The sequence below is a fragment of the Tursiops truncatus genome, chromosome 6, assembly GCF_011762595.2.
Source record: "Tursiops truncatus isolate mTurTru1 chromosome 6, mTurTru1.mat.Y, whole genome shotgun sequence".
In the NCBI taxonomy this organism is placed as follows: domain Eukaryota; kingdom Metazoa; phylum Chordata; class Mammalia; order Artiodactyla; family Delphinidae; genus Tursiops; species Tursiops truncatus.
In genome coordinates, this window is record NC_047039.1 from 105,116,296 (window position 1) to 105,143,072 (window position 26,777).

Genomic DNA, 26,777 nt, shown 5'->3' on the forward strand with positions numbered 1-26,777 from the left:
CAAAGAACAGGACCTCACTCGGTGTAGGGAGCCCGCGCTCCTCTCACTACCCCCGCTGCTCCTGCGGGCTCCGAACAAGACCCTTTTTTGTGTCCTTACAGGGATGCCCTTTGGAGAGCCGCCCAATGGCAAAGAGGCCCGGCTGAGAGCGGGCCCGCGGGGTGGGGTGCCCCCCCTTCATCCTAGCTCCGCCCCCAGCGGCGCGGGAGGGGGCGCGGGGCGGGGAGCAGCGGGCAGACGCGGGGCGCGCGGGACTGGTAGAGCTGGCGGCGGCGTCCGGCTAGCAGTGCTGCCCGCGCTTCCCGGCCTCCGCGCCCACTGTCCGTGCCCGCCTTGCCCGTCCCACCATGGCCGCAGCCGCCCTCTCGCCCCGGCCTCGGCCCGGGCCTGGGCCCCGGCCGCTGCCTCTGCTCCTGCTGCCTCTGCTGCTGCTGCTGCTGCTGCTGCGTGCCAGCCCGGTGCGCGCTGACAGTAAGGTACGTGCGGCCCTCCGACTAGGGCGCAGCTCGGCGTGTAGCCTGGCGCGAGGGGGCGCTGTGGCTGGGGGTGCCGGCTAAGCATGGTGTCTGGGCCAGGAACAGAGGACCCAGAGAGGGGAGACTTAACAGGGAGGCCGCAGGGGCAGGGACCCTGGGAGAGGAGTGCGTGGGGGAAGAAGGGCTGGAGATAGATGGCAAGGGTGCTTGGGACCCCGAGCCTCTGGAAGGGGAGCTGGACACAGTCCAGTGCGGGGAGGAGGTCAGTACTGAAACCCCGGGCCAGGGAGAAGGGGTACTGGGAACTTAAAGGCAGCCCAGACAGGGAGATGCAGTCCCCAGCCTAGGGAGGGGATTCCCAGGAGCGCTGGGCAGGGGCAGCCTGGAGATCTGGCTCAAAGTTTCCATGGGAGGCTGACCCACGTGGAGACAGACCCCCGGGTAACTGCTACCTAGCGACCCCTAGGTTTGCAGCAGGCCCTGGGCCAAGGCTTTCAGGCCATACGTGGGACCCAATGAACCCAGCTGGGCTGGCCACTCTCCTGACCTCTGGGTGTTCCTGCCAGAGATCTGATGCACCCTCCAGAAGACACGGTGTCTCCAGAAGTGGCTGAGCTGCTCAGTTATAGCTGAAAGGATCTGCTCTGGTGTCAGGCAGACCTGGGTTCAAATCCCGCCTCCGTCTCTCAGCTGGTGACCCTGGGCCTTTATGATCTCTAGATCAGTGGAATCAGGCCTGGGTAGTGCTTAGCAGCACTCTGGCACCTAGTGGGTCCAATAAATGATACTGTGATTTTGAAATCTTACCACAGAGACCCCAGAAGGGGGTGTGATCCAGAATGTAGAGAGGAGAAGCACTTAGAGTCAGTCAGAGCAGGGACCTCTTGAGCATGTTCTAGAAATGACCCGGTGAGGACTGGGTTGGGACTGGGGGCAAGTGAGAGGCAGGAGGGAGGTACTGCAGAGCATGAGAGTAAGAGTGACTTCTCTTGATGTCTCTCCAGCCTCTTTCCTGGGTAGGAGGTGAGGCTGCCCTGTCCACAGGCAGGTAAAGGGCAGAGGTCACTAGCCACATGGTAAGTATATAAGCAGTGGGCACTGGCAAACCTTCAGCCTGAAGATTCAGCTCAGGGTATGCAAACAAGTGAGCTGCAGTCCTAACCACGTGCTCCAAAGACGAGGAGGGAATGAGTATCATTCCCATTTTACAGATGGGGCAATTAGGATGTATAGAAAGACAGCTAGCTTGTGGATCAAAAAACCTAGGTTCTGGCCCTTTGTTGTTTTTTGTCTGTGTGACCTTGGGCAAGTCACTGACTGTTTCTGGACCTCTGGACATCTGAAAAACATTGTCTCCCCAACTTCCCTTCCGTATAGGGCCTTCTAGGATTCCCTGACCTGGCTCAGGGAGGGGAACAAGTGAGCAAAAAACCCCAGCTAACCTGGTCAGCACTCTGCCACCTCTCATCTCTCTGGCTGGGAGGAATATTTGGTCTTGGGCATCCTCTGAGCCATGCAGAGAGCTGTAGAGCTTGTGGGGGAGGGCTCGCATTCAAAGCAAAGCAAAGACAAAGAAAACCCAACACCCTGTTTATGTAGTGAGTCAGCCAAACACTTGCTAGGCTGGGGGTGTGTGTGTGTGTTTATTTGTCCCAGGGCAAGCTGGGGCTGGTGGGGTGGGGAGGCACATCCTAGAGTTTGGAGGGTGAAGCAGCTGGGGGACTCAGCACAGCCCTCCCCCAGACACCTCCCACCCCACACCACTCAGCCAGCTGGGAAAAATAAAAATCAAGTGATGGGTGAATTTACTCTGCATTCCTCAGCACAGTCGGACTCCTGCTGGCTCTGTAGAGAGAGCTGTTTTCATTATCACCCTCCCTCCCCCAACAATCCTCCTTCTTCTTCAAGCCTGTCCTATTTTCTGAGGGTGAGGGGAGAGCCCTTTGGAAGGCCAGTCTGGGACTTGAAATCTATCTAGGGCCCTAAAGGGTTAAGTTGGCCCCTCCTCAGACTTCCTGCTCCTGGGCGGTCCAGCCTCACCTTCTGCCCAGTACTTTCAGGGGTACAGGGGCAGCTCAACCCCAGTACTCACCAAGGAACTCTGTGGTCTTGGCCAGCTCCTCACTCAGCGTGTTTCAATTTTGTGTTTATAACAAGGTCTCTCCTAAGCAGGACTTGGGGTTTCCATCTAAGGAAGTGCTTTGCCCGTCTTGGGAGTGGGAGAAGGAGTTCACAGCTTCCCTGGCATATCTGAGGGGCTGCCCAGTGTGAAGGTTAGGATGGACAGACAGGTAACCACGTGAAACCCAGGCACAGCACCAGAGACCTCTGGGAACCTGCTTTTTGCTGCGTGTCCTAGGAATGTGGCTAAGAATTCCCCATCTCTACCTCAGTTTCCCCATCTGTGAAAGGGCTGCTGGCACCTCATGTTCCCCATGCATCCTGGGGTGGGAAGGGGGTCTTTGGTCAGCCCTGCTGCTTATCAGAGGCCCGAAGACAGTGGGGAGGCCAAGGCCTGTGGCAGCTGGGCCAGGGCAGCAGGAGGGCTAGCACAGGCAGGCGGTGGTGTCCCAGGCTGGATCACATTGTTCCCGGCGAGGCCGGTCCGGGAGGCTTAGGTGTTGCTGCCCCTCCACTCGGGGAGTTGCTGCCTGTGGGTGTAATCGGAAACAGGCTCCAGAGCAGGCGAGGGCTGCACAGTGATGGAGTCCTCCTTCTGCACACACAGAGTGTGGGACCCAGTGAGGCCCCGCGGGCTCTCTCTGCAGGGAAGGTCTTGCTCCATCTCTCCTATTGGCTGGGGCACGGGAAGAGCATCCTGGGCGCCAAGCCCCTGCCCAGGATTTACATTCAGGATCTCACACAACACTCTAAGACTTCAGTGCTCCCTCCCCGTTTGACAGACTTGAACACTGAAGCTCAAAAGAGTCAGGTTGGGGCTGCTGAAAAATCCAAGATAGGGAACTTGGGGAGTTTGGAGATTCCTGGGACTCTAGGATTCTCAGCCTTTAGTGGGCATCCAAATACCTGGGGAGCCTGAGAGAGTCTGAGTGAAGGGATGTGGAGTAAGGACAGGGCATCTGCATTTTCCAAGTCATTCCACCCCAGGTAATTCTGAGGCACATCTCTAGTTGAGAACTCATGGAGGTTTGTGGAGCAAGAGAATAACAGATCAACAAAAAGGAGCTTTTGGAAGGTTAATCCAGCAGAGAGGTGGCTCCTGTATTGCCCAGGTAGCAGCTGATGCAACCTGAGCTTGGGCTGCGGCCAGGGAGTAGAGACCAAGAGATTGAGATAGGAGATATTTAGAATGAAGCATCCATCGGAAGAACGTGACTGATGGGTTCCAGAGTAGGAAGGAGGCTCAGAGACCTGGGTTGGGCAGGAAGGTAGGTAGACACGGGTTTGGGAGAAGATGCTGGGCCCAGTTTTGGATGGATTAAGTTTGGGGTACCTTTGGGGTGCATCCAGAGGGAGGTGTCCAGCTGACCATGGGCTCTAGGGGAGGTCTTTCCCTGCAGGAGGACATGGAAACTGTCTCTCAGTGAATCTGGGCTGGCCATGAGAGAATAGGGAAGATTCAACCTCAAGGTGACACAATTTGAAACTGTTCTGTTTCTAGAACATTTTATCGGTTGAACCCCCTCTTCCCCATTCTGGCCAGATTTATCCATCTCCCTTCAGAAATATCAAGTTCACCTTCTCGCCATCTTATTGCGGGATTTCCTTGCAAATTGCTAGGGAGCTTTTTAAGCACAAGTCACCCGCACTCCTGGGGGCTTCGGCAGCAGTGTGTGCTGAGCAAGCCTGCAGGGAGGGATGGGGGGCTGAGGCAGCAACTCCAGCCCTCAGGCCAAGGGCAAGGTGGGTCAGGCTCAGTGGGAGCCCCATTTCCCCTGCCCCACCAAGGCCGGATCCAGGGCCAGCATCTCTATCCCAGCTCAGTTGCTGGTGGAGAAGCCCTTGCCTGGTGATTACTGGTGGTCATAGGAGGAAGAGCATGTGAACTAAATTTTGGAGTCAGCCTGTGCTGTGTGACCCTGGGCAAGCCCCTCATCTTCTCTGATGCTCAGATTTCTCCTCTCCAAGATGGGTTCGTGGTGAGAGCAAAGAGGTAGAAAATGATGTACAAACGTGAGGGAGGGTTATTGGGAGCAACTTCAGTAGCAAGTAGACAACAGTTGTTCTATGCCAGGCACTCTGCATGCATTGACTCATTTTAGCCTCAGGACAAGCTTATGAGGAAAGGAGTGTTATCCTCCCCATTTTACAGAGGAGGAAGCTGAGGCTCAGAGGGGTCAAGGTCATGCAGGGAGGACACGTGGGAGCTGGGATTTGAGCCCAGGCCTGGCTCCTTTCCATGGTGCTCTGCCGCCTCCAGTCAAGCAGCACAGGACATAGTAACCACAGGAGGTAGGGGCCTGCCTGGGCTCCTGGCAGCCGGGGCTGGGGCAGAGGCCCTCTTCTGACTCCATTCCTGACTCCTGGCCTGTGTCAGGGCCTTGGCCGCCCCCATCAGGACGTAGCACCTCATCTGAGGAGGGAAGGAATGTTGCGGTCTGATGTGGAGGCCGCTGCTGGTGGGGATGGGCGTTGGATTATGGGTGAGTCCTGAGGAAGAGGCCTCTCTGGCCTGGCCACACAGAACACACACACATCCCCTCACTGGGCTCTTACCCCAACCTGGGGGAGTGGGTGGGGGGTGGCTAGGGGTTCCAGCGGAGCCGGGAAGGGGGCCCAGAGTCTCAAAGAGAAGGCAGGCTTACCGTAGTAGCAGCGATCTAAAGAATGTACAGCATCCGAGCCTGGCTGTCCGCGTTCACAGGCGGGGAGAATTGCCCAGCAGAGCCCAGGGTACACTTCGCCCACAGACAACCAGGGACAAAGCTTCCACCCGTAGCCACCTCCTTCCCCACACTCATCCTCCAGGGGACAGCAAGTCTACCCACCCTGGGCTCTGATCCCCTTGAACAAGTCATTTGATGGCTCCAGGGCTATTTCCTCATCTGGAGGACACTGCTAAGAATACCTACCAGTGCACCCACGTGGAGAAACAAAGGGAAAAACAAGCCCCTGTCAGGATTCTTGGTGGTAATAATAACAACTACAACATATTCCTGGTATTCCGTCTCTCAGTTCTCACACAGTCCTTTGCTGGGTACGCACTAGCAGTACCCTAATTTTACAGATGAGGAAACTGAGGCACAGAGAAGTTAAGTAATCTACCCAAGAGCACACAGCTGTAGGTGGCCCATGGCTGTGTTCCTAACCACTGCCCCACACTTCCCCAGCACTCAGTGAGTTCTCAGTAAATGTCTCCTCCCTGGGCTGTGCACCCCAGGCTTGCTTCCTCCACCCACCGTCTGTCCACAGAGCAGCCTGAGCGAGTGTCCCATGATGCAGATCTGACCCTGGCTCTCTCCTACTTAAAACCCTTCATGAATCCCCAGTGTTTTCAGGAGTAAGTGCAGATCCTCAGCCAAGTTTCAGGGCCCTCCACGAGCGGCTCTACCACCCCCAGCGTTAGCTCCTGCCACCCAGACTCTCTGCAGGCACCAGCCAGTCAACCTCCTCCAAGCTTCCAAAGTGCCAGGCCCTTGCTTGTCTTTGCATATATGACTTGCTCTCCCTGGAATGCTCTACTCATGCTTAGAGATGTCCCCTGGGGTGCCCTCCTCTGAGCAGTCTTCATGGGTGTCTTTTTCTGTGATCTCAGAGCTCACTACATCAGCTTCTCTCATGGTTGAGAAGGTCAAGGATGTACCTACCTCTATTTCTTCTGCACCTCCAGCTATCACCCAGAGTCTGGCTGAAGCCAGGGGTTCAAACAGGTGTCTGAGGGCTCAGAGCAGAAATGGAGTGCCTGCTGCCCTTCCCCAGAGGGCCCTGGGACACTCATGGGGACTGGGCTTGGCAGAAAGCCCAAGGGAGCCTTGATCTCACCTGGGTCCTGGTGGCTTCAGTGAGAGCTTAGTAGCCATGAGGCCTGCGGTGTTGGTTTGTTGATAGAGCCATAAATAGCTGTGTCCTGAGAGCCTGGAAGCCCAGGATGGGCTGGCTGAACCAGCTAGGGCAGTGGCTGGCTGGGGCTCCGAGAGCCCGGCTGGTGTGTGAGGGCAAGGTAGGCTGGAGGCGGTGACTGGGCCTGGCACCTACCGCTGATCTCACCAAGCTGAGTCTTGCAGGCACAAAGTCCTGCTGCCCCAGGGACCAGTGACCACACTTAGACACTGGGTATGTGGCCTCCCAGGGTGGGATTGAAGGAAAAGGGAGGAGGGAAGGGAAACCACTAAATGGAGGTCATTTGAGCCTCACTATGAAGAGGCCGGGTATGGAGAGTCATCCATTTTACCACTGAGGAAATGAGGCTCAGAGAGGTTATGTAACCTGTTTAAGGTCACACAGGATGTGGGGAAACAGATTTGTAGGAGACGCAGCATAAACCAGTGATTTCTATCTGGAGGCAGATATCCAAAGCTGGATGTTCCCAGGTGAAGCTGTGTGAACTTGTGACTTCTCCTCTCTCAGCCTCTGTTTCTTTAGCTGTATTAATAATGGCTCACACTTAAGACACACTCACTATTGCTTAGGCTCTGTTCTTTACCTATATTAACTCTTCTAATCCTCACGACAACTCCGTGAGGCAGGAGCCCATTTTACAAATGAGGAAACAGAGGCACAGAAAAATTGGGTTGCCCACAATCTCACAGTTACTGGCCTAGGCTCCAGACACCATGCTCTCAGCCCTGTGCTCTAGAGTGTCTGTAAAATACGGGCTTGTTGATCCAACAGATATTTCCAGGGCTCCTACTATCAGCCAAGCAGGCACTGTTCTGGGGATATAGGAGGGAACTAGACACAAGTCCCTGCCTCTAAAGGTGCCTTCAGTAGAGTTGGGGAGACAAAAAATAAGAAAACACAGATATTTCAGATGGTAGTACATGCAATAAAGAAAAGCAAAGCCACTAGATAAGGGGACAGAGAGAAATGGGAGGTGTGTGGTCAGGGAAGGCTTCTCAGAGGAGGTAATGTGTAAGTTAATGTGAGGGAATGAACTCAGGGAATATCGGAGGGATAGGGGTTTCAGGATGAGGGTACCAAATCTGCAAAGGCCCCTGAGGCTGGAGTGGAGTGAAGGAAAGAGTGGCAAAAGGAGGGCCTTGAGGGAGGGTGTCAGCTCACATAGGTCTTGAAGGCCAGGCTAAGGACTTTGGAGATAACGATACCCCCCCCCCCCATGCACAGATATTATTAAAGGGTGTAACGCACCTGAAACCTGGGATGTAGTAAGTGCTCCGTAAAAGGTCTCCATTCATATTTTTTTACTGTTGTGGCAAAATACACATAACATAAAATTTACCACTTTAACCATGAGCAAGTGTACAACTCAGTGGCATTTATGTAGTGCATTCATAAAGTTGTGCAACCATCACCACTACCTAGATCCAGAACATTGTCATCACTCGCTCCAAAAGGAAACCGTGTACCCACTAAGCAGACACTCTCCATTCGCTCCTCTCTCTACATCCTGGGAACCACTAATCTGCTTTTTCTCTCTATGGACTTGCCTATTCTGGATATTAAATAAGTGGCTCTTTCATTTAGTATAATATTTTTCAAGGTTCATCCACGTTGTAGCATGTATCAGTACTTCATTCCTTTCTATGGCTGAATCATATTCCATTGTGGGGCTATACCGCACCTTGTTTATCCATTGATCAGTTGATGGACATTTGGGTTGTTTCTACCTTGTGGTTATTGTGAATGGTGCTGCTGTGAACATTCCTGTACAAGTCCTTGCTTTAACACCTGTTTTCAATTCTTTAGGTATATACCCAGGGGAGTAGAATTATTGGGTCACATGGTAATTCCATGTTTCACTTATTGAGAAACAGCCAAACTGTTTGTCACAGCGGCCATTACTCTTTTCATTGTTGTTATTATTATAAGGTTTCTATTTCCTTGTAAGGAAATTTGTTTCCTTCTCAGCCCACTCTAATGGTGCCCCCAAAGGCCAGGGGGGCCGGATCCTGCTACCTGTCCCTCCCTCTCCTTCTCTCCCCCTCCCTCCAGCGCTGGCCTTCGGCTCACCGGGGCCCCTCTTGCAGGTGTTCGGCGACGTGGACCAGGTGCGCATGACCTCGGAGGGCTCAGACTGCCGCTGCAAGTGCATCATGCGGCCGCTGAGCAAGGACGCGTGCAGCCGGGTGCGCAGCGGGCGGGCGCGAGTGGAGGACTTCTACACGGTGGAGACTGTGAGCTCCGGCACCGACTGCCGCTGCTCCTGCACCGCGCCGCCCTCCTCGCTCAACCCCTGCGAGAACGAGTGGAAGATGGAGAAACTCAAGAAACAGGCACCCGAGCTCCTCAAGGTAGGCTTTCTGGAGTAAAGGCCGGGATGGGACCGCACTCCTGCGTGAATACCTAGCATAGGCTGGCGCTGGCTATCCCTCCAATGAAAAGGCCACACGTTCTAAGGCAGGGGTCCCATTTCACAGGTGCGGAAACAGTGGCTCCCTGAGAGGAAACCAATTCCTGCCTAAGAGCATTCGGCCAGTCAGCGATGGAGGCAGCATCCTTTGGCTAGCTTACCTGGATAGAGCCCTTTACCACCTAGTAGCATCTATCCCAGTGTCCTGTGGTTTACCCAACCAGGTCATGTGTTAGCACCTCCATGTAGTATTTTGTGGCATTTGATTGTTTTTTATGTAATAACGTTTCCCATATTCACGTACCGCCTTCGTGCCAGACGTTGTGCTGAGCTCTTTTCTTTTTTTTTTTTTAACATTATTTCTCTAAATTCTTAAACCGTTTTGTGAAGTATGGGATCTTTGTCCTCATTTTAGAGGCAAGAAAACTGAGGCTTGGAGAAGTTAGGTAACTGGCCCAAGCTCTCACATAATGACATGCAGCCGCAAGTCTACACCATATTTTTATGTAAATTTTGTGCTTATAGTCCCCTCCCCCCACCCCACCATAGGAAGATTAGAAAGAGGCGCCACCTCTAGGTGTCACAGCCCTGTGCCGGGCCCACCACCAGGACCCATGGCTTGGACAGGCATGTGCAGGGAGACCACAGTCCCCCATACAGCCCGGCACCTTCGTGCCATTCACACCATGCGCAACTCCGTGCTTGGCGGGCCTGGTGGGGCTGGGATGTGAACTCACGGCCTGCTGTGTCCAAAGCATGTGTTCTAAATCACCCTGCTCTCCTGTCTTCCTTTCTGTAATAGCCAGATAATTTGGTGGCTTTTGAGAGGATCCTTTTCTTTTATAATTCCTTCCAAACATGTGTCTGTTTTGCCCTTTTCGTGTCAAGAACTGTGAAGTTGACTGAGATGTTACCCTACTTGTAAGCTAACAAGTTAGCCTGCTAGTTTCATGGACGCTGGCAGTAGACACGAGCCAGAGACAAAGGACTTTATTACTCACAGTCGCCAGAGTGTCTCCACTTTCTTGCACTGGTTCTCCCACTCACTTCCCACAGGGTGATGCAGTGAGGGCCAGATAACACCTGCACACACAGTGGGATGTTTTCCAAGAGAGGAGCCCCAACTTAGAGAATCCAGATCTCTTATAATGAGCGCCAAGCACACCTTCCCTGCTCCAGAGGGAAACACTCTGGATGCTCCAAGGCTGTTCACTCTGCAACAAGATGGCCTGGAACAAGGACAGTCAGTGCCTCTGCAGGCAAGACATGCAGAAAAGCAAGAGGCCTGGGAAGAACTGTCTCCCAACATTTGGCTAAAAATGTTTTCTTTAAATTTAACTTTAGTTTTATTTTTGTAACTACTGGATGGATACCAAAACTCTCGAAGTTGGGGGTGGCGATTGAATTTTAGGCCAAGTGGCCTCTTGACAACTTGGCAGTTCCTGGACCACACTGTCTCCCAAACCCAGTAGGGCCCTGCAGACTCCAGGCACTGAAGCCATAGGCCAGTCTTCAGTTACAGGGACAAAACCAACTTTTGCTCAAATCCACTTCTCAACAACTGAATTGTAAGCATACTTGACATGAGGATAGACAAAACCTTTTCCTAAATGCTGGCTAATTTAATCCTTGCTACAGCCCTTTGGAGAGGGAACTTCTGTTCCCAGCTTTACTTGGGGGAGGAATCTGAGGCCCAGAGAGGAACTGTGACTTGCCTAACATAACACAGCAAGAAATTTGAATCCAGAATTCTCTGCTGTGTCCCCTTGCCCAGTGGAGAGGTCACTGGGCAGTTCTCTCAGCCGGGAGCTGTCCCTTCAGTGCACAGCAGCCATGGGGGGTTTTATTCAGCCTTAAAGGACTGGAGTGGGGCAGTGGTGGGATTAACCCAGCAGGAGGGGTCGTAGGAGGAACACAGAGAAGATACTTCGCCTCCTTGATACTGTAGGAGTATAAGTGAGTACCCGACAGGTACCCAGTGAGCCCCAAGAGGAGAAGTGGACAGAGGCAGTAGGAGACAGAGCTGAGGCCCCTCTCATTTGACTAGGCTCCCCCTCCCTCAGTGGGCAGCCCCCCCCCAGGAGAGGAGGTTAGGGGAAGCCACTGCGGAGGGGAACAGGGCAACCCACCCTATACCTGCCCCTGTCTCTACCCCAACCCTTCCCCTCAAGCTAAGAACTGCAGCTGTGATTTAGCCTTAGTTGCATGGCTCTGAGGAGGAAGAATGGGATTCTAGATTCCCTTTCCTTCTGGACCTGAATTCAGCATGGCCCCACCCTTGAGGAATTCCAGTCCTATGGGGACACAGCTCCTGACCCCAGTAATGGCAGTGCGGTCAGTGCCGGGCCAATGGACGTCCCAGGGACTGTGGGAACCCAGAGGAGGAGGTAACATTACAACTGGGCTTTGAGGGATGTGTAGGAGTCCCTCGAGCAGAGCAGAAATAAGAACATTCTGGGTGAGAGTAAGTGGAGTGGGTGTGACCCAGGGTGCCTCCCTACCCTCTCTTTGCCCCAGCCCCACTAGCCGCCTGTCAGTTCCACACTGTACTTCTCAAACTATATGTGGTGAAAGACCAGTTTTTCAAACAATCTGTCAAGAACTGGGAATTCCTTGGCGATCCAGTGGTTAGGACTTGGCGCTCTCATTCCCAGGGGCCCAGGTTTGATCCCTGATCAGGAACTAAAATCCTGCAAGCCACGTGGCTCGGTCAAAAATAAAATCTGTCAAGAACAAACACTCTTGTAAAATACTGTAAAAATGAATTGTTAGGAAAATGAATTGGAATAGAAACAGACACGCAAAATACAAGTCCAGTGTTGTATTATTAGAGTCTACAGATATAAAATTTCTCTGTCAAATGGCTCTGAAAGTTTATAAAAGCCTACGCTCGCTTTTTGTAATTATTTTATCACAGACTGGTAACGAGCAGCTTGGACTTGTGCTGGTCCGCAGACTACATTTTGAGTTGCTCGGCTCAAACACACCATGTGTCTTCACACCTCCAGCTCTTTGCACGAGCTGTTCCCTTTGCCTGGAATGTCCTTCTCCGGCCATCGTTGTCTGATTTGTGCTCCTTCTTCAGAGCTCAGTTCAAACAAAACTTCCTGCTGGCAGCCTTTACTAAACCACACACACTCCCAGACAAGGTCAGTGCCCCATCGTTAATGACCTGGGCACCTGTGTGTGTTCCCACCTGCATTCCCCGATCCAGGCACCTCTGTGTTACTCTGCACTCCTTGACAGCCTGTAAAGGACCATGAAGGCTCGTGTCTGTATTGTCATCACTGTCCTTAATGCCTGACCCAGAGTGAACATTTGCTGAGGCCGAAGAAGGTGGCAGGGGCAGATCAAGAAGGGCTTGAATGCCAGGGTCAGGAGATAAGTAGTCACACTTGGGCAGTGGGGAGCCACAGCAAGTAATCTAGCAGGGGAGAGACCCATGGTCAAAGTTTTGGTGGCCATGAAGGCAGCAGAAGTGAAGCTAGGAGGTCCCATTTAGCCGCCTGGAATAGTAATCATCATTGCTGGTATTCACGAAGGCCTTGCTGTGTGCCCATTCTGAGCTGAGCCCTATCCAGACGGCACTGCTCCGCTCCACAACCCTGCTGCCCATTTCACAGAGAAGGAAGCTGAGGCCCAGGAGAGTCTCCGTGCATGGTCCTCAAACTGAACTCCACAGAGCCCTGGGGTACCATGCAACCCCTCGGAGTCTGAACAAGGCTGTAGGGGAGCAGAGAAGACTCGAGGCCCTATCCCTTCTTCCACCAGAGCCCCCCACCCCCTTTTTCTGTTTTAGAGATCAAAGTCTATTCAGAGAAGAACTCTCTGGCTTAAAACAGCTTGAACACCCCTGGGAGAGTGGGAATAAAACTGTGTTGGAAACAGCTGGCCAAGGCCAGACAGGAGCACCACCATGCTCAGGCCCTGAGAGCGCGTACAGGGGTGGCTGGAGGAACCACCCGCTAGAAGCAAGGGAGAGCTGATCTCCCAACCGGCGCCTTGTGCCAAGGTTTCCCTGACACTCTCGCTGGCATCTTGGCCACTCTAGCTAGGATGCTGGGCTACTAGATGCCCACACCAATCAGGCATTGCCTACAGGCTGCCCCAGGAGGACGTAGACTCCCAGGCATTTCGGTGGGCAAATGGCTCTTTGAAGAGAGTCACAGATGCAGACTGTTAAAAGGAGGCACATGGAAGCCAAGGCTGGGCACAAGAAACAGAAGCAGGGATCCAGGGGATGTGGATGGAGCTCCCCCCGTGTCCACTGCACACCTTGTGGGGTCGTTCAGGATTAAGTGAAATGGTTCATTCAAGCCCCTATGCAGTGTCTGCCATATGGAAGTGCTCAAAAGCGCTTTTCTTGTGTTTATGAGCAGGCTGGGTCTAGTCAGGCAGACCACTCTGAGGCTCTGGGGTTCACGCTCTGGTGGGGCTCCTTTTGCACCCTCTGTGCCTGGCCGCGTGCTGTGCCTTTTCCCTAACCCTCACCCTTCCCCGGGCAGCTGCAGTCCATGGTGGATCTCCTGGAGGGCACCTTGTACAGCATGGACCTGATGAAGGTGCACGCCTACGTCCACAAAGTGGCTTCCCAGATGAACACGCTGGAAGAGGTAAGGGCAGGGCTCGAAACAGAGGCCAGGCTGGTGCAGTGCTGGCGGCCAAGGGCAGTGTCCGAAGGGGCCTAGGTAATTCTGTCTGGACCCTGGTGGCTGTTAGAAGCTGGACTCCTGCAGGGAGCTGGGAGAAGGAGATACAGGCCACAGGGTCCAGCCTTTGAGGAAGAGGTCTGACTGGGCCTCAAGGGCCTGTAGGAAGCTGGAAGGCTGGGTGGAGAAACTGAGGCACCTGCTGGTTGTATGAAAGAGGTGCAGAGGGGGCTGAAACTTGCAGTCGCCCTCAGTTCGCCAAGACCAGGGCCCATATATTGCACAAGTCTGGGGCAACCATTCGCATTGTGCAGGACCGGCCAAGCCCACGGGGGCCAAGCTCGAGGTAGCATGGCTGTTCAAGGGCCCACCTACCGTGGAGGCAGAGGTGCTAAGTGTCTTCTCCTGGTCAGGGTAAATGTGCTGGAGGGCTGGGCGGGTGGCTGATACTGCCCCCTGAGGACAGGGACAGAGTTGAGTGAGCATGGAGGTTCAGGCTGCAGGTTTGAGGTTTGCATCTCTGCTGGCACAGCCTGGCCTCCGCCTGTTTCCTGCATCCGGTCCCTGCTGGGCTGCTGGGAGCCTGGGGATATGCAGCTGCCAGGAGGGGCGTGAAGGCTTCCTTTCCCAGCTTCCTTTCCACAGGGAGGGGGGCACCTGGGCATCCTGTGCCCCACGAGAGGAGATTAACCCCTTACTCAGCCCAAAGTTGGGGTCACAGTGGCTTCAATTATTCAAAAAGTGTTTGGTGAGTATCTCTTATGTGCCAGGCCCATGCCAGCATGGCAGAATGGTAACAGTCGTTGCATTTCTGCTGTGCACCAGCATTTCCTGTGCATCTAGCATGCCAGGCTCTCCTGTTGTTGGTTCTACAGTCAGCCTCCTTTGACCTCTCCTCTGGTAATCTTAGGAAATGTTAACTCACTTCGCGCAACTGTGAGCCAGACAATCTGGAGGGTATGTCTGCAGAGCCTGGAACAAACCAGAAATGATTTCTGCAGCTACAAGGAAATGATTTTTAAATTATCTTCTGTTTTGCATTATCTGTGCTTTGCTTCTGTTCACTAAGTGATAGCTATGAAAAAAAAAAGAAAAAGAAAAAGTTTTTGCTACCACGGGGGGCGGGGGGGAGGCGGAGAGAACAGCCTCACTGAGGAGGAGACGGCTCCCTCTGCCTAAGGGAAAAACATCGCAGGAGGTCAGGCGACAATCTGGGGTCCCAGCTTCCTTCTGCTTTCTTCCCTTACATCAGTGTTCTCAACCAGGGGTGATTTTGCTCCCCAGGGGACAGCTGGCACTATCTGGAGGCATTTCTGGTTGTTACAGTTTGGGGGAGGTGGGTGGCGGATGCTATCGGTCCTAGCGGGCAGAGGCCAGGGACGCTGCTAAACATCCTACAGTGCACAGGACAGCCCCACAGCGCCCAAATGTCAGTAGTGCTGAGGTTGAGAAACCTGCCTTACACAGTGTGCCTTCTGTCCACCCTGTGATCCAGGTGGGAGTGGGGCTAGGGGCTGCTAAAGCCAGGCAGAGTCCCCAGCAGTAGGGAGACAAAGAGGCAGGGCAGGAGAACAAGAGGAAGAGTAAAGGTGGGGCTTGGTGCGGTGGGAGGAGCCAAGCCTGCCCAGGAGAGAAGTCGGAGGCCTGGAGACTAGGAAGGGATCAGAGACCGTAGCAAAACCCCACAGAGTTCCGGTGTTTGAGTATTTTATTAAAAAGAGGTATTTATGTATTACTTGCTAAATTAAAAGGTAATTTTAAAGTAGCAAAAGATTGGTAGCAACTTAAAAGGTGGATCCATAAGGGACTGGCTAAATACATTTTGGCCCATCCATACAGTGGAAACTGTGTGGCGAGTAAAAGGTATGGGGAGTGCTATATATACAGATATGCAAGAGTTCCCAAAATAGGCTAAGTGAGAAAGCAACGTGCAAAGGAAAGGAAGGCAGGGAGGAAGGGAGGGAACGCCCTGCCCGTTCCCCCAGGCCCTGCTCAGGAGACTGGGCAGCAAAGCCTGATGGCAGAAGCTGGGGTGTCCCCCCGGGCTGGGGACAGTCAGAGGCTGGAAAGGTCTTGGGTCCCGCCCCCACAGAGTATCAAGGCCAACCTGAGCCGGGAGAACGAGGTGGTGAGGGAGAGCATGCGCCACTTCAGGGAGCAGCTGGGGCACTACGAGAACCACTCAGCCATCATGATGAGCATCAAGAAGGAGCTCTCCAGTCTGGGCCTCCAGCTGCTGCAGAAGGACGCGGCCACGGCGCCCGCCGCTGCCCCAGCCCCCAGGCCTGGCAGTAAGGCTCAGGTGAGGCTAGGGCTCTTGTGACGGGCCAGAAGGTGGGTGGGCTGGGAGCACAGTGTGCCAGGACCTCGGCCCTGAGGGCCAGCTGGGTGGGGCTTCGGGGCTGCGGGCTGGGCCGAGGGCTGGCACAGCAGGGGAGTTCGTGGCAGGGCGGGGGCAGGGGCTGCCTGCTGCTCAGTGAGCCATCAACACAGGTGAACTGGGGGCAGACGTGGGGCTCCAGCCCAGGGACACGGTTGTAGAGATGACCCTCCCTGCCTGGTCCTGGGAAACCAGGACGGCTGCGGCAAAACCACTTCTAACCTCCCCTGCTGCGGCTGGGCCCCTGCCTGGGTCAGGCCTGCTCATGGGTAGATGGACAATGCCTTGGGGACCCCAGCCGACTAATACCACTTCATCCAACCCATCCTGGGGTGGAGAACTCCTGCAGCAAACACCCAGCCTTCCATATTCAAACTCAGCGCACAAAGTGAGCAAAGGCCCTCACCAGGCTGAGCCACCAGACACACAACACACATTCGGGCAGATTTGAAAAAGGCCCTCTTGTAGGCAGACATGCTGCAGAAAAGGCTCTCCCACAGGCCAGATAAATTAAAAGGAGGAGCCCCCTTTGGGTGGATAAATTGTACAAAGGCTCCTTCCTGTGACAGACACGTACCAGGGTGTGCGGCTTGGCAAATGCAGTACAGACTAGACTTCAGTCCCATTCGTGCCCTTTTGACCAGTTCCACATGCAGGATACAGCCCACCACTCCCACAGCGGCCTTGTGTTTTGGTGAGTGGAGGAAAAAGGGAGCTGACTTCTTCGCAGACATTATCTCAGTTAATCTTATAGCCACCTGCGAGGAAGGATGCTCGTCGCCAGTTTGGCAGATGAAGAAACACGGAGTGGGGTCACTCAGAGAAGGTGGCTGTGTTGGAACCCGGGCCTGCCTGACAGCCGAGCCCACGCTCTTCCTCTCCACCCCTCAGCCTCCGTGCTGACATTTTGACAATGGGGCTATTTGTGTCTGCAGCAGGGACCACCTAGATGCTGATAAAGCAGGGAGGAAGCCTAGTGTCTTGACCCAGAGCTGGCTTCCTGCTCATTCGTGTGCCAGTTCCACAGTAAGAATGAATCCCGTTTGGGCAGTGGCACAGAAGGTCTAGATCCTGTACTTACTGTATCTCCTAGAGACCCTGCCTAACAATGGGTGATGTCACCGGCCCTAGGTTCTTGTGCCAAGCCAGCATCAGAGGCATTTAAAAGGAAGCAAAAATAACAAAATTCACAAAATGTTAGAAACAGCATGCCCTCAGGTCAATGCCCCGGTGACCAACCATCCCAGTTTGCCCGGGACTGAAGGGTTTCCCAGGATACAGGACTTTCAGTGCTAACACTGGGAAAGTTCCATCACACTGTGATGAACTGGTCACCCTGCCTTGGGGCCTGAGAACCTCTCCCTGCCCACACACAAAGATCAATGAGTGAGAGGGACAGGGATGGGAAGCTGACTTCCCCAGGGAGCACACCGTTGTAGTCTACCCCCAGCGGGGAGTGTACAGGAGTTGGGAAGTAGAACAGGAATCTAACCTATCAGGCTGGGCTTCAAGCCTGCAGGGGAGCTAGAGAGCTGAGTGGGGAAACTGAGGCACACCCCAGTCATGAATGTAACTATGGGAGGAAAGCTGTGACTTCATGAGCACCTGGGATGCAGGGCCAGGAGCAACATGGCCATTACCAGCCCCCACATGCTGAGCCTCCTGACGCCCCGCAACATCCCTTCTACCATCCTCCAAATCTGAGACTTCCCTTCTCCCCCAGGACACAGCTGGAGGGAAAGGCAGAGACAACAACAAATATGGCAGCATGCAGAAGAGCTTTGTAGACAAGGGCCTCCCAAAACCTCCTAAGGAGAAGCTGCTGAAAGTGGAGAAGCTGAAGAAGGAGGGCAAGGGCAGACTCCCCCAGACCACAGCCAAGCCCCGGGCCCTGGCCCAGCAGCAGGCTGTGATCCGAGGCATCACCTACTACAAGGCGGGCAGAAAGGAGATGACCGAGGCCATGGCTGGTGAGTCAGAGGAAGATTGGAACCTTGGGGAGTGGGGGCCCCTACAGGGACCCAGGGTCTTCTCTACAGTCAGACTGCCCCAGATCTCAGCTCCATGGGTTACCTGTTGGTGCCCTTTGCTCGTCCTGGGGTTGTTGGGGATGAAATGATCAAATCAACACAAAGGGCCACTCAGTTCCTCTCCAGTAGTTATAGCTGTCTCCACCCTCACTGGCCTTTTCCTTCTTCATTGAAAGATGTGCGGAAGGTTCACTATGTACGTGCTGTACCTTCCGGACTTTCTGCCTAACACGGAGCTCACAGTCTAGTGGGAAAAAGCAAACCCATAACCAGGCAGCTGCCTCTGGTGGGCGGGCAAACACAGGGACCAGACCAGCGTTCTGGGAAGTGACCTGGGGCCTTTGAGGCACCTCCCATTTCCAGACTGGCCTTGGAGTGGATGGCCTCTCCAGGACCTCCCACTCTTTTCTCCCCAAAGAAGAGCCCACAGACTCTTGTATCTTTCTTACAGCTCCCTGCCCGATCACAGTGAAGGACAACAAAATAATGAACCGAGAAACAAGAGACAAAATTTCCAAGAGTTCCCAAATTTCTGGGCCATCCCCACTGGTGTGGCTCCTGATTCTTCCCCTGAGCCCCTCCCCAGATGCCTGCTCTCCTCTGATGTCCCTGAGAGGTGTCCCAAGCCTGCTCCCGCTTCCAGGGTCCTGCTGACCACCTCCTCCAGTGAGGTTCTCTGCCCAGCCCATGCCCAAGGGGGCCAGGGGTAGAACTGTGAGGGACCAGTCTCCCAAGAGCCCCCTCAATTCTTGGCCTCTCAGGGCTCAGGGGCCTCTTCTCCCAGCTCCTGGTGCCAGCTGCTGGCTCTGAGTCCTGCCAGGTCAGCCTAGCCACGGCATAGAGCCGCTGACCCCTGGCCAGGGCTCTGCCCAGGAACAGCTGCAGGCATCTGACTCTGCCAGTGAGGGCCGTGGGAACAAGCCCCTGCCCTGGCAGGCTGCCAAGGCTGGGCCCCACTGAGGCCTGCTGACCAGAGGGGGTGCCCGCATTCCCGAGAGACTCTAGGGGCTGCTCCACAGCAGGGCCTGGCTAAACCTCCGTGCAAAGAGGAAGCCCAGCAGGGAGAGAAAAGGAAGAAGTCAGGTGATTGTCTTGGAGTCAAGGGGCCTCAGTGCATCTCTGGGGGCCACACCATCACGGTAACAACAGCACCATTCCTTTGTCTCTGGCATCACAGCCTGCGGAGTCCTTTCACACATGCTGTTGCACTTGATCCAGCAGAGGAAACAAGCTCAGAGAGGTGAAGTGACAGCCTCCAGGTTTCACGGCGAGTTAGTGGGACTGGAACCCAGAGGCTGAGGAGTTTTTGTCCCCTGCGCTGTGCCACTGAGTCTTTCCCTACCCAGACCCCATCCATTCCAACCCAGGAAAGCGTGGGTCAGGGAGGACGCAGAGATGGCCCCAAACCAGTCCCACGGAGCTGAAAAAGTCCTCCTATCAGCAAAGCCCGTGCCAGCAGGAGTGGAAGAAGTGGGGGAGGGATGCCAAGAAAGCTGAGAGATGGGAGATAGGAGATGAACGAGGGGGCAGAGACAGAGAACTGGGGTCCAGAGGTGACGGGAAGCTGGCTGCACCTGCCCTGCCCTACCTGAAGTGGCAAATCCTGGGTGAGAGAAACTAGAGGGTGTTTCCAGGGCAGCGGACTAGGAGAAAGTCTGTAAAATGGGAGCAAGGGTGTCTGCCTACTGGAATTGGATCCAGGAAATGAAGGAATTGGTACAAAGGGACATTGAGGGGGGAAAGGGGTCTCACATCTGGCACCTCGTATTTGCCAGGATCTGTGCAAATGTCTTGTGCACATTTTCCTCTAATCAACACAACAGCTTGACGTGGTGGACCTCATGACTCATTTCACGGAAGGGGAAGCCGAGGCCCACTGAGGCAGGGGACTCGGCCGAGGCCACTCATCTCAGGGGCCTATAGCCAGTCTGCTGACCATGAAGCCTTCCCCACCTCCCACTTTTCAAGGCCTTTCACTCCTTAGGGGCCACCCGCACATCTCCCCCATGGCCCCAGCGCTGGGACCCAGTGGGCCTGGACCCCGGGCAGCGGCAGTGCTGCTGGGATGTGAGCACAGGGTCTTCTCTCCACAGATAACGCCCTCAAGGGCACTTCCTGGCTGGAGCAGCGGCCGCCCCGGGTGGAGGGCAGGCAGCCTGAGCCCAACTCAGCAGAGCGTGAAGAGACTGGGCCCAGGGCCTCTGAGGGAGCGGACTTGGCCCCTGGCACCCCTGCCTCGGATCCCACCCCCACCCCTACCCTGACTCCCATCACCAGTCCCCTGCCCACCACGCCACCTTCACGCCCAGAAGTCCCCAGCCAAGGTGAGTAAGCCTCCCAGGGGTCAGCAAACTACAGCCCGTGGGCCAAACACAGCCTATAGCCTGTTTTTGTACAGCCCTTGAGCTAAGAGTGGTTCTTACATTTTTTAAGGGTTGTTAAAGAATATGAGACAGAAGTATGTGGTCTGGAAAGTCTAAAATGTTTGCTATCTGATCGTTACAGAAAAAGCTTGACAACATTAACAGTGAAACAAGGTAGTGTTTCCAACAAATTCTTCTTAAAACGTCACCTAGAACCCCATCATCAAATCCAGCAACTATTTTCACTTCTGTATTTCCTCTGTCTAGTCTTTGGCCGTTTTTATCTCCATGTTTATAGTTTTGGCTTGTGTCTTTGGTAGAAATCTTCCTCATTAAGTCATCGATGGAGCCCGTCCTTCTGGAGGGCATCTTGGCTATCTGTGATAACAAGACAAAACCATTCCCTACTTTGGTCCACGTGCATTCCACTTCTAGGAATCTCTTTCCTAAAGGATCCATCAGATATGTGAACAACAGCTGCAGCTTAACTGGTTTCCTTGCAGCCTGTTTCTAACGTCAGAAAACTGAACATAATCTAAAGGCCTAACACTGAGGGGACTGGTTAAATAAATTCAAGGGCGCAGCTGTCTGGCGGCCTGGTGGAACCTTGAGATCACATCATTAAAAGGCCATTTAATGATGTGAGAGATTGCTCAGTGGAAGGAAAAAACAGGATACCTAAAACTGTATATTCAGAATCATGTTTTTTTTTAAGTATGTCTGCATGACTATACATGCAGAGAAAAAAAAGGAAAGGAAGGAAATACAACATGTTTAAAAATTTCTTTGAATAATAGAATTTTGAATGATTTTTATTTTCTCCGTTCTCCTTTTCTGAATGTTCTGTGTTTTCTACAATGATCAGACATTGCTTTGATCACGAAGAAAGAAAAAAGAAATACATAAGGCTGCAAACAAAACCTCAGGAGGGATTTAAGTAAGACCCAGATAACGTTCCCAGGACTGTTGCTCTGGCTCAGCGTCTGTGGGTCTGTGTACCAAATGCTGCACCCCTTGCTCCCCACAGGCAGAGAGACGAGCTGCGAGGGCACCCTCCGGGCCGTGGACCCCCCTGTGAGACACCACAGCTATGGGCGCCATGAGGGAGCCTGGATGAAGGACCCCGCTGCGAGGGATGACAAGATCTATGTCACCAACTACTACTATGGAAACAGCCTGGTGGAATTCCGCAACCTGGAAAACTTCAAGCAAGGTCAGGGACCCCTGTGATGGGAAAGGGGCAGGTGTGGGTAGCCTAAGGAGGGTCCCCCATGGAGACTTGGCCCTCCTTTGCCTTGTGGTTTCCTGTGGTCCAGACTTCCCCTGCCTGGCCTAGCTCTGAATGGTCAGCCACCACAAGAAGAGGAGTCTGGGGGCACCCCCTATGTGCTGGCCCCAGGCCAGAAGCTGGAATGCAACAGCAAACAAGATGGACATGGTCTTGCCCTCATGAGTGTAATTTACTGTCAAGGGTAACAATGCTTAGAATTTCCACTTGTTGAGTGCTTATTATGTGCTAATCACCAGTGTGTATCAGCTCATGATATCTTTGAGGTGGGGGTTATCACCCTGTTTTACAGATGAGCAGAGCCCCAGGCCTTACAGGACCTTCAGGTCTGGGCAGGGAAGGGCAGAAATTTGGTTATCAGATCTGGAACATGATGAGGGGAAAGGGTCATTTAGACATGAGCTGCCCTCCAGAAATGCACAATCTGATGTGCATGGTAAAGGCTTCAAGAAACAATTTCAGTATAGTGCTAGAGGGAGGCCTCGGGGGCTATGGGAACCCAGCCTGGAGATCAGGGAAGACTTTCCAGAGGAGGTGATGCTGAGGCATTCCCCAGGCAGATAGGATGGGAAATGGCAGTCTAGGCAGAGGAAACAGCGTGGGCAAACGCCCTGAAACAAAGCACAGGGGCTGGTAACAGCCTGTATCTAAATCCTGGCTGTGCTGTTCCACAACCAGTGACCTTGAACCCTCTGAGCCTGTTCTCTCCCCGGCAAATGGGATAATAATAGTACCTCCTTCTTGGGACTGTCTTGATGGGATCAGATAACTGGCCCAGCTCCAGGCCCATAGCTCACTCAGTATCCTTGCTGGGCCACCCAAGAGCCCTGGTCCCTGGCCTCCCTGGTCCCTGGGGTGGGCTGGGGTTTTTTCGGGAAGCTCTGGTGTGACCTTCCGCCCTCCGCACGCAGGCCGCTGGAGTAACATGTACAAGCTGCCCTACAACTGGATCGGCACAGGCCACGTGGTGTACCAGGGCGCCTTCTACTACAACCGCGCCTTCACCAAGAACATCATCAAGTACGACCTGCGGCAGCGCTTTGTGGCCTCCTGGGCGATGCTGCCCGACGCGGTGTACGAGGACACCACACCCTGGAAGTGGCGCGGCCACTCGGACATTGACTTCGCCGTGGACGAGAGCGGCCTGTGGGTCATCTATCCCGCTGCGGATGACCACCACGAGGCCCAGTCCGAGGTGATCGTGCTGAGCCGCCTGGACCCCGGCGACCTGTCGGTGCACCGTGAGACCACGTGGAAGACGTGGCTGCGGCGAAACTCCTACGGGAACTGCTTCCTGGTGTGCGGCATCCTGTACGCCGTGGACACCTACAACCAGCGGGAGGGCCATGTGGCCTATGCCTTCGACACGCACACGGGCACCGACGCCCGCCCGCAGCTGCCCTTCCTCAACGAGCACGCCTACACCACCCAGATCGACTACAACCCCAAGGAGCGAGTGCTCTACGCCTGGGACAACGGTCACCAGCTCACCTATACCCTCCACTTCGTGGTCTGAGCGAGACCTGGGCTCACGGGAGAGGAGTGGCCGTGGGCATGGGGGGCTCCCCACAGTGACTCCTGCAAGGGACTCCCTCAGCAAATATTTATTTACTGGGCCCAGGCCTGGAGCTAGGTGCTAGGCAGTGGGCACAGCCAGCGTCAAGCTTCCTCAGCACTCAGTGGAGTAATAATCACTTACATTTGCACAACACTGCCAAGAGCTTCATGTGCACTAACCCACTTAATCCTCCTGACACCCTTGGAAGTAGAGACAGTTAAGCCCATTTAACAGGTGAGGAGACTGAGGCCTCACTTGGGATCCGGCAAGCCCATTTTACAGATGAGACCTGACCACGCTCTACCCTAACCTCTCCCCTACCTCCAACCCTCTACCCTCTCCCCTCATTTCTCTTGTTCTCTCAAGTCTATCTCCCTTCCCCGGGGCTACTCAAAACCAGAGGCCTTTGGGACCAACACACTAGTGTTGGGTGGAGGCCCAGCTCTGCGTGCCACCCCAGGCCCCTGTTCTGACGGAGCTGTTGGTGGCCCTGGGGCTTTGGGCCCTTTGGCTAATGGGCTAATGTCCTTGTTCCATGCCTTTGGCCAGCCCCCCATCCCCACCCCACCCGCTGTCTGACCACATTCCAAACCTCCACAGTCACCCAGCCACTGAGCAGAAACCACACCCCGAGAAAAAATACCAGCCCCCGTTCCAAGACCCCCCGCCCCGTACTCATTTTTATTTTCTCTTATTCTTCATCAGTGCCGTCATTTGTTTCTGCAGCAGCAGCTGAGAAGGCTGCAGGCAGCTGCCTGTCAGCAGCGACTCTACCAGGGTGGGGAACTGGGCCAGGCCCCGAGGCTCCCTCTTCACCCAGAAGTGCTGGCTTTGGCCACATACCCAGGCTGTGGGACCTCTCCCCAGTCCCTCCCAGAGCCTTTGCGCCTGGGGTCCACCTCATCCTTTCTCTCTGGGCCTTTGAACCCACAACCTATACGCACTCAGGGATACCTCCAGGTCGGCCACGAGCAAGACCCTAGGCCTGAGGCTGGGTGGCACCAGGACGAAACAGGTTTCTTCTTCCTTGTCAGTCCTAACCTGGTTATTTGGTGGGCTGGCCTGGGGGACCGGGGGAGGCTGAGATCTGGGCAACCAGGTCCAGAGGAGGCTTCGGACCTTCTGGGTGCAGGGAGGAGTCAGAGGTGAAAGCTGGGAGGGAAGGAGAAAGGGATCTGTGGATCAGACTTTTCCTGGCTTCAGAGATAATGGTGCCAGGGCTGCCCCGAGCCCAGGACTTGGGGCTGAGGGTGCACAGGTGGGCTCCCCCGAGCCTCAGACCCAGCAGCCCCGGGGACAAGACCTTCAGGCCTGCCCCACATCTGCTTTGAACAGTATTTTTACAACTGGAAGAAGTTCTCCGGTCTGACTCCCTATATCTACAAAGGAGAAATAGGCCCAGAAAGGTTTAGAGAATGGCTCAGGGCCACACTGGGAACAGGACCCAGCTGATCTCCTTCCAGAAGGGCTTTGTCTTTATCCTTTATTCTCCACGCTCAGAGGCAGCTAGGCAATAGACCACCCAGCACCCAAGTCATCCCAACACCTTTGAGGGGTGTTTACTGCTGATCTCTACACAACCCCGGACCCTGCTTCTTTCATTCTGTCCCCATGCCAGCTCCCAGGTATCTGTATATATGAACACCCAGCTGCATACCCAAGAGTGTAAAGAAATGCATTTTGTGCAGGATACATTTCTTTCAGGCATTGTCAGGTGATGTTGTTTTGTTTAAGCCGTAACTCACTCCCGAAGTAAAGGGGAATGATGGCGCCCAGCCAAGCAAGGCCTGACTCATAGTGGCGGACACATCCAGCCTCCCCCGCCCAACTGAACTCTGAGGGCTCCACTTAGAAACTCTTCAGGGGGCTGCAAGTCCCAGCGTTTCCCTTGGCCCTGGGTGTGGGTTTTAGAAGACTCTGTCTTTCGTGATATCACAGCCCAACCACGTGAGAAATGTTCAGGCTCCTCTTTCCCCATTAGTCTTAGAAAAGGGAAAGTTGGAATGGACCAATTTTGGAAAAGGACAAGCAAAATGGTTTTCTCGGGGAGAGGATGCTGGCTGCAGCCTCTAAACATTCACTAAGCCCCTTCTGTTTTCAGGCCCTTGTATGTGGGTTATGTTGTAGGTACAGTTATTTTCCTCATTTTACAGATAGTCAGACTGGAGCCCAGAGAGGTTAAGTGGAGGCAGGGTCAAGTGGAAAGCCAGGTTTCCAAATCGGTAACATAACCTGAGCATCAACAGTGGGCTAAGCAAGCCATGTGCATATTCTTGCATCTTCACAACAGTGGAAGGGATGTACTCTGAGTGTGTCCATTTTACAGACGAGGAAACTGAGGTAAAGGGACTTACCCAAGCACAACAGCTTAGCCTGTAGCACAGTCAGGTTTTCAGGGCTGGTCAGCACATGTTCTTTGCCAACTCTGTGTCACTCTAGCAGCAGCTCCAGAAATGGTGGTCGTTGCTTTTAACCAGTGTAGCCAAGCCACGAATTGCATCTACATAGGAGACCCAAGAAGGAGGTTGGGGTCAGTTTATAAAGAGCCTTGAATGCCAAACCAGAGAAGAGAAAATTCCAAGACAACTGGATTTTGTTCTATCGGTGACAGGAGGCAGGGAAGCGTTTTTGTTGTGGGATTTATTACAGTCGGTAACAGGTACTTCAAACAAAGAAGGAGAGGGCTAGCTTTTCCTACCGACCTCAGCTGTGACAGCAAAGGAAGTTGTCTCTGGTGTTTCTGAACAACATGCTACGTGAAGGGGCTTTGGCTGCCACCTTTGAGTCCTCCCAAGAGATTTCTAGACCTTAATATTTAATTTGCTCTGTCTGGGAGGCAGCCCTAAAGGTGAGGCTGGGCGTTTTTCCTGGGAATGACTTGAGGGCTACTGAAAGCCCGTATGTTCTAAAGCACCTTTTCCTCCATGACAGCACTGGAAACCACTCTGGTGACAGGAGGACACAGCACTGGATGGTTGTCAGGGAGCCCTGGATAGGAGTTAGGGAGTACTAGGTTAGAATCCAGCTATGCTTCTGACATGCTGCACAGAGGGGACAGATGTCAACTTCCTTTTATGGCTGAAGACCTGCAGCTTAGTGAGGACAAAGGGCAGCTGAGGGCCCAAGCAGTACCCTCCTAGAGCTAGAAGTCACCTTTACATACATTATCACTAATCCACCCAGGAACCCCAAGGTTGGCATTACTTTTCCCTATTACAGGGAGTGAACCTCAAGTTCAGAAGCGTTAAGCAACCTGCTCAGGGTCACAAATCTAACAAGTAGTAGAGTCAAGAGTTGAACCAGGTCTGTTTTTACACCAAAGCCCCAAACTAACTGTTGTTAGGAATTTTGTAACCAGTCAGGTTTTCTTCCTTGCTCTGGCTAATGGGAAGCTCAAAGTCAAATTTGAGATTATTTTTAACAATTGTACTGGGTCTCCTACTGGACTCTGGCTTCATTCTGGCTTTCTGCTTTTACCTTTACCCTGATCTCTTTATTATATTGTATTTTATCTATTTTTGTAAATTGCCACAATACCTTTTTTTGCAACAAGGTGGAATATACCTAAATAAATACGTGATCAAAAGCTTGATTTAAAAGTC

At 53.7% G+C, this 26,777-nt stretch overlaps 1 protein-coding gene across 1 annotated transcript; it reads left to right on the top strand.

The window, feature by feature from the left end:
* The first annotated feature begins 197 nt into the window (after positions 1–197).
* On the top strand, positions 198–26,777 carry OLFML2A (olfactomedin like 2A). Its single transcript, XM_033858579.2, has 8 exons — positions 198–476; positions 8,585–8,848; positions 13,413–13,520; positions 15,649–15,858; positions 17,660–17,906; positions 20,060–20,290; positions 21,357–21,542; positions 22,529–26,777. Exons 1-8 carry the CDS (start codon positions 348–350, stop codon positions 23,131–23,133), a joined length of 1,980 nt encoding a protein of 659 aa, XP_033714470.1. The 5' UTR covers positions 198–347; the 3' UTR covers positions 23,134–26,777.

What these genes read in the sequence shown, in the direction of transcription:
- OLFML2A (XM_033858579.2), top strand. Translation starts at nt 348, where the DNA reads ATGGCCGCAGCCGCCCTCTCGCCCCGGCCTCGGCCCGGGCCTGGGCCC. An exon ending in AGATGAACACGCTGGAAGAG is followed by an intron (nt 13,521 to 15,648) that starts GTAAGGGCAGGG and finishes CCGCCCCCACAG; the next exon opens with AGTATCAAGGCCAACCTGAG. An exon ending in CCTGGAAAACTTCAAGCAAG is followed by an intron (nt 21,543 to 22,528) that starts GTCAGGGACCCC and finishes CTCCGCACGCAG; the next exon opens with GCCGCTGGAGTAACATGTAC.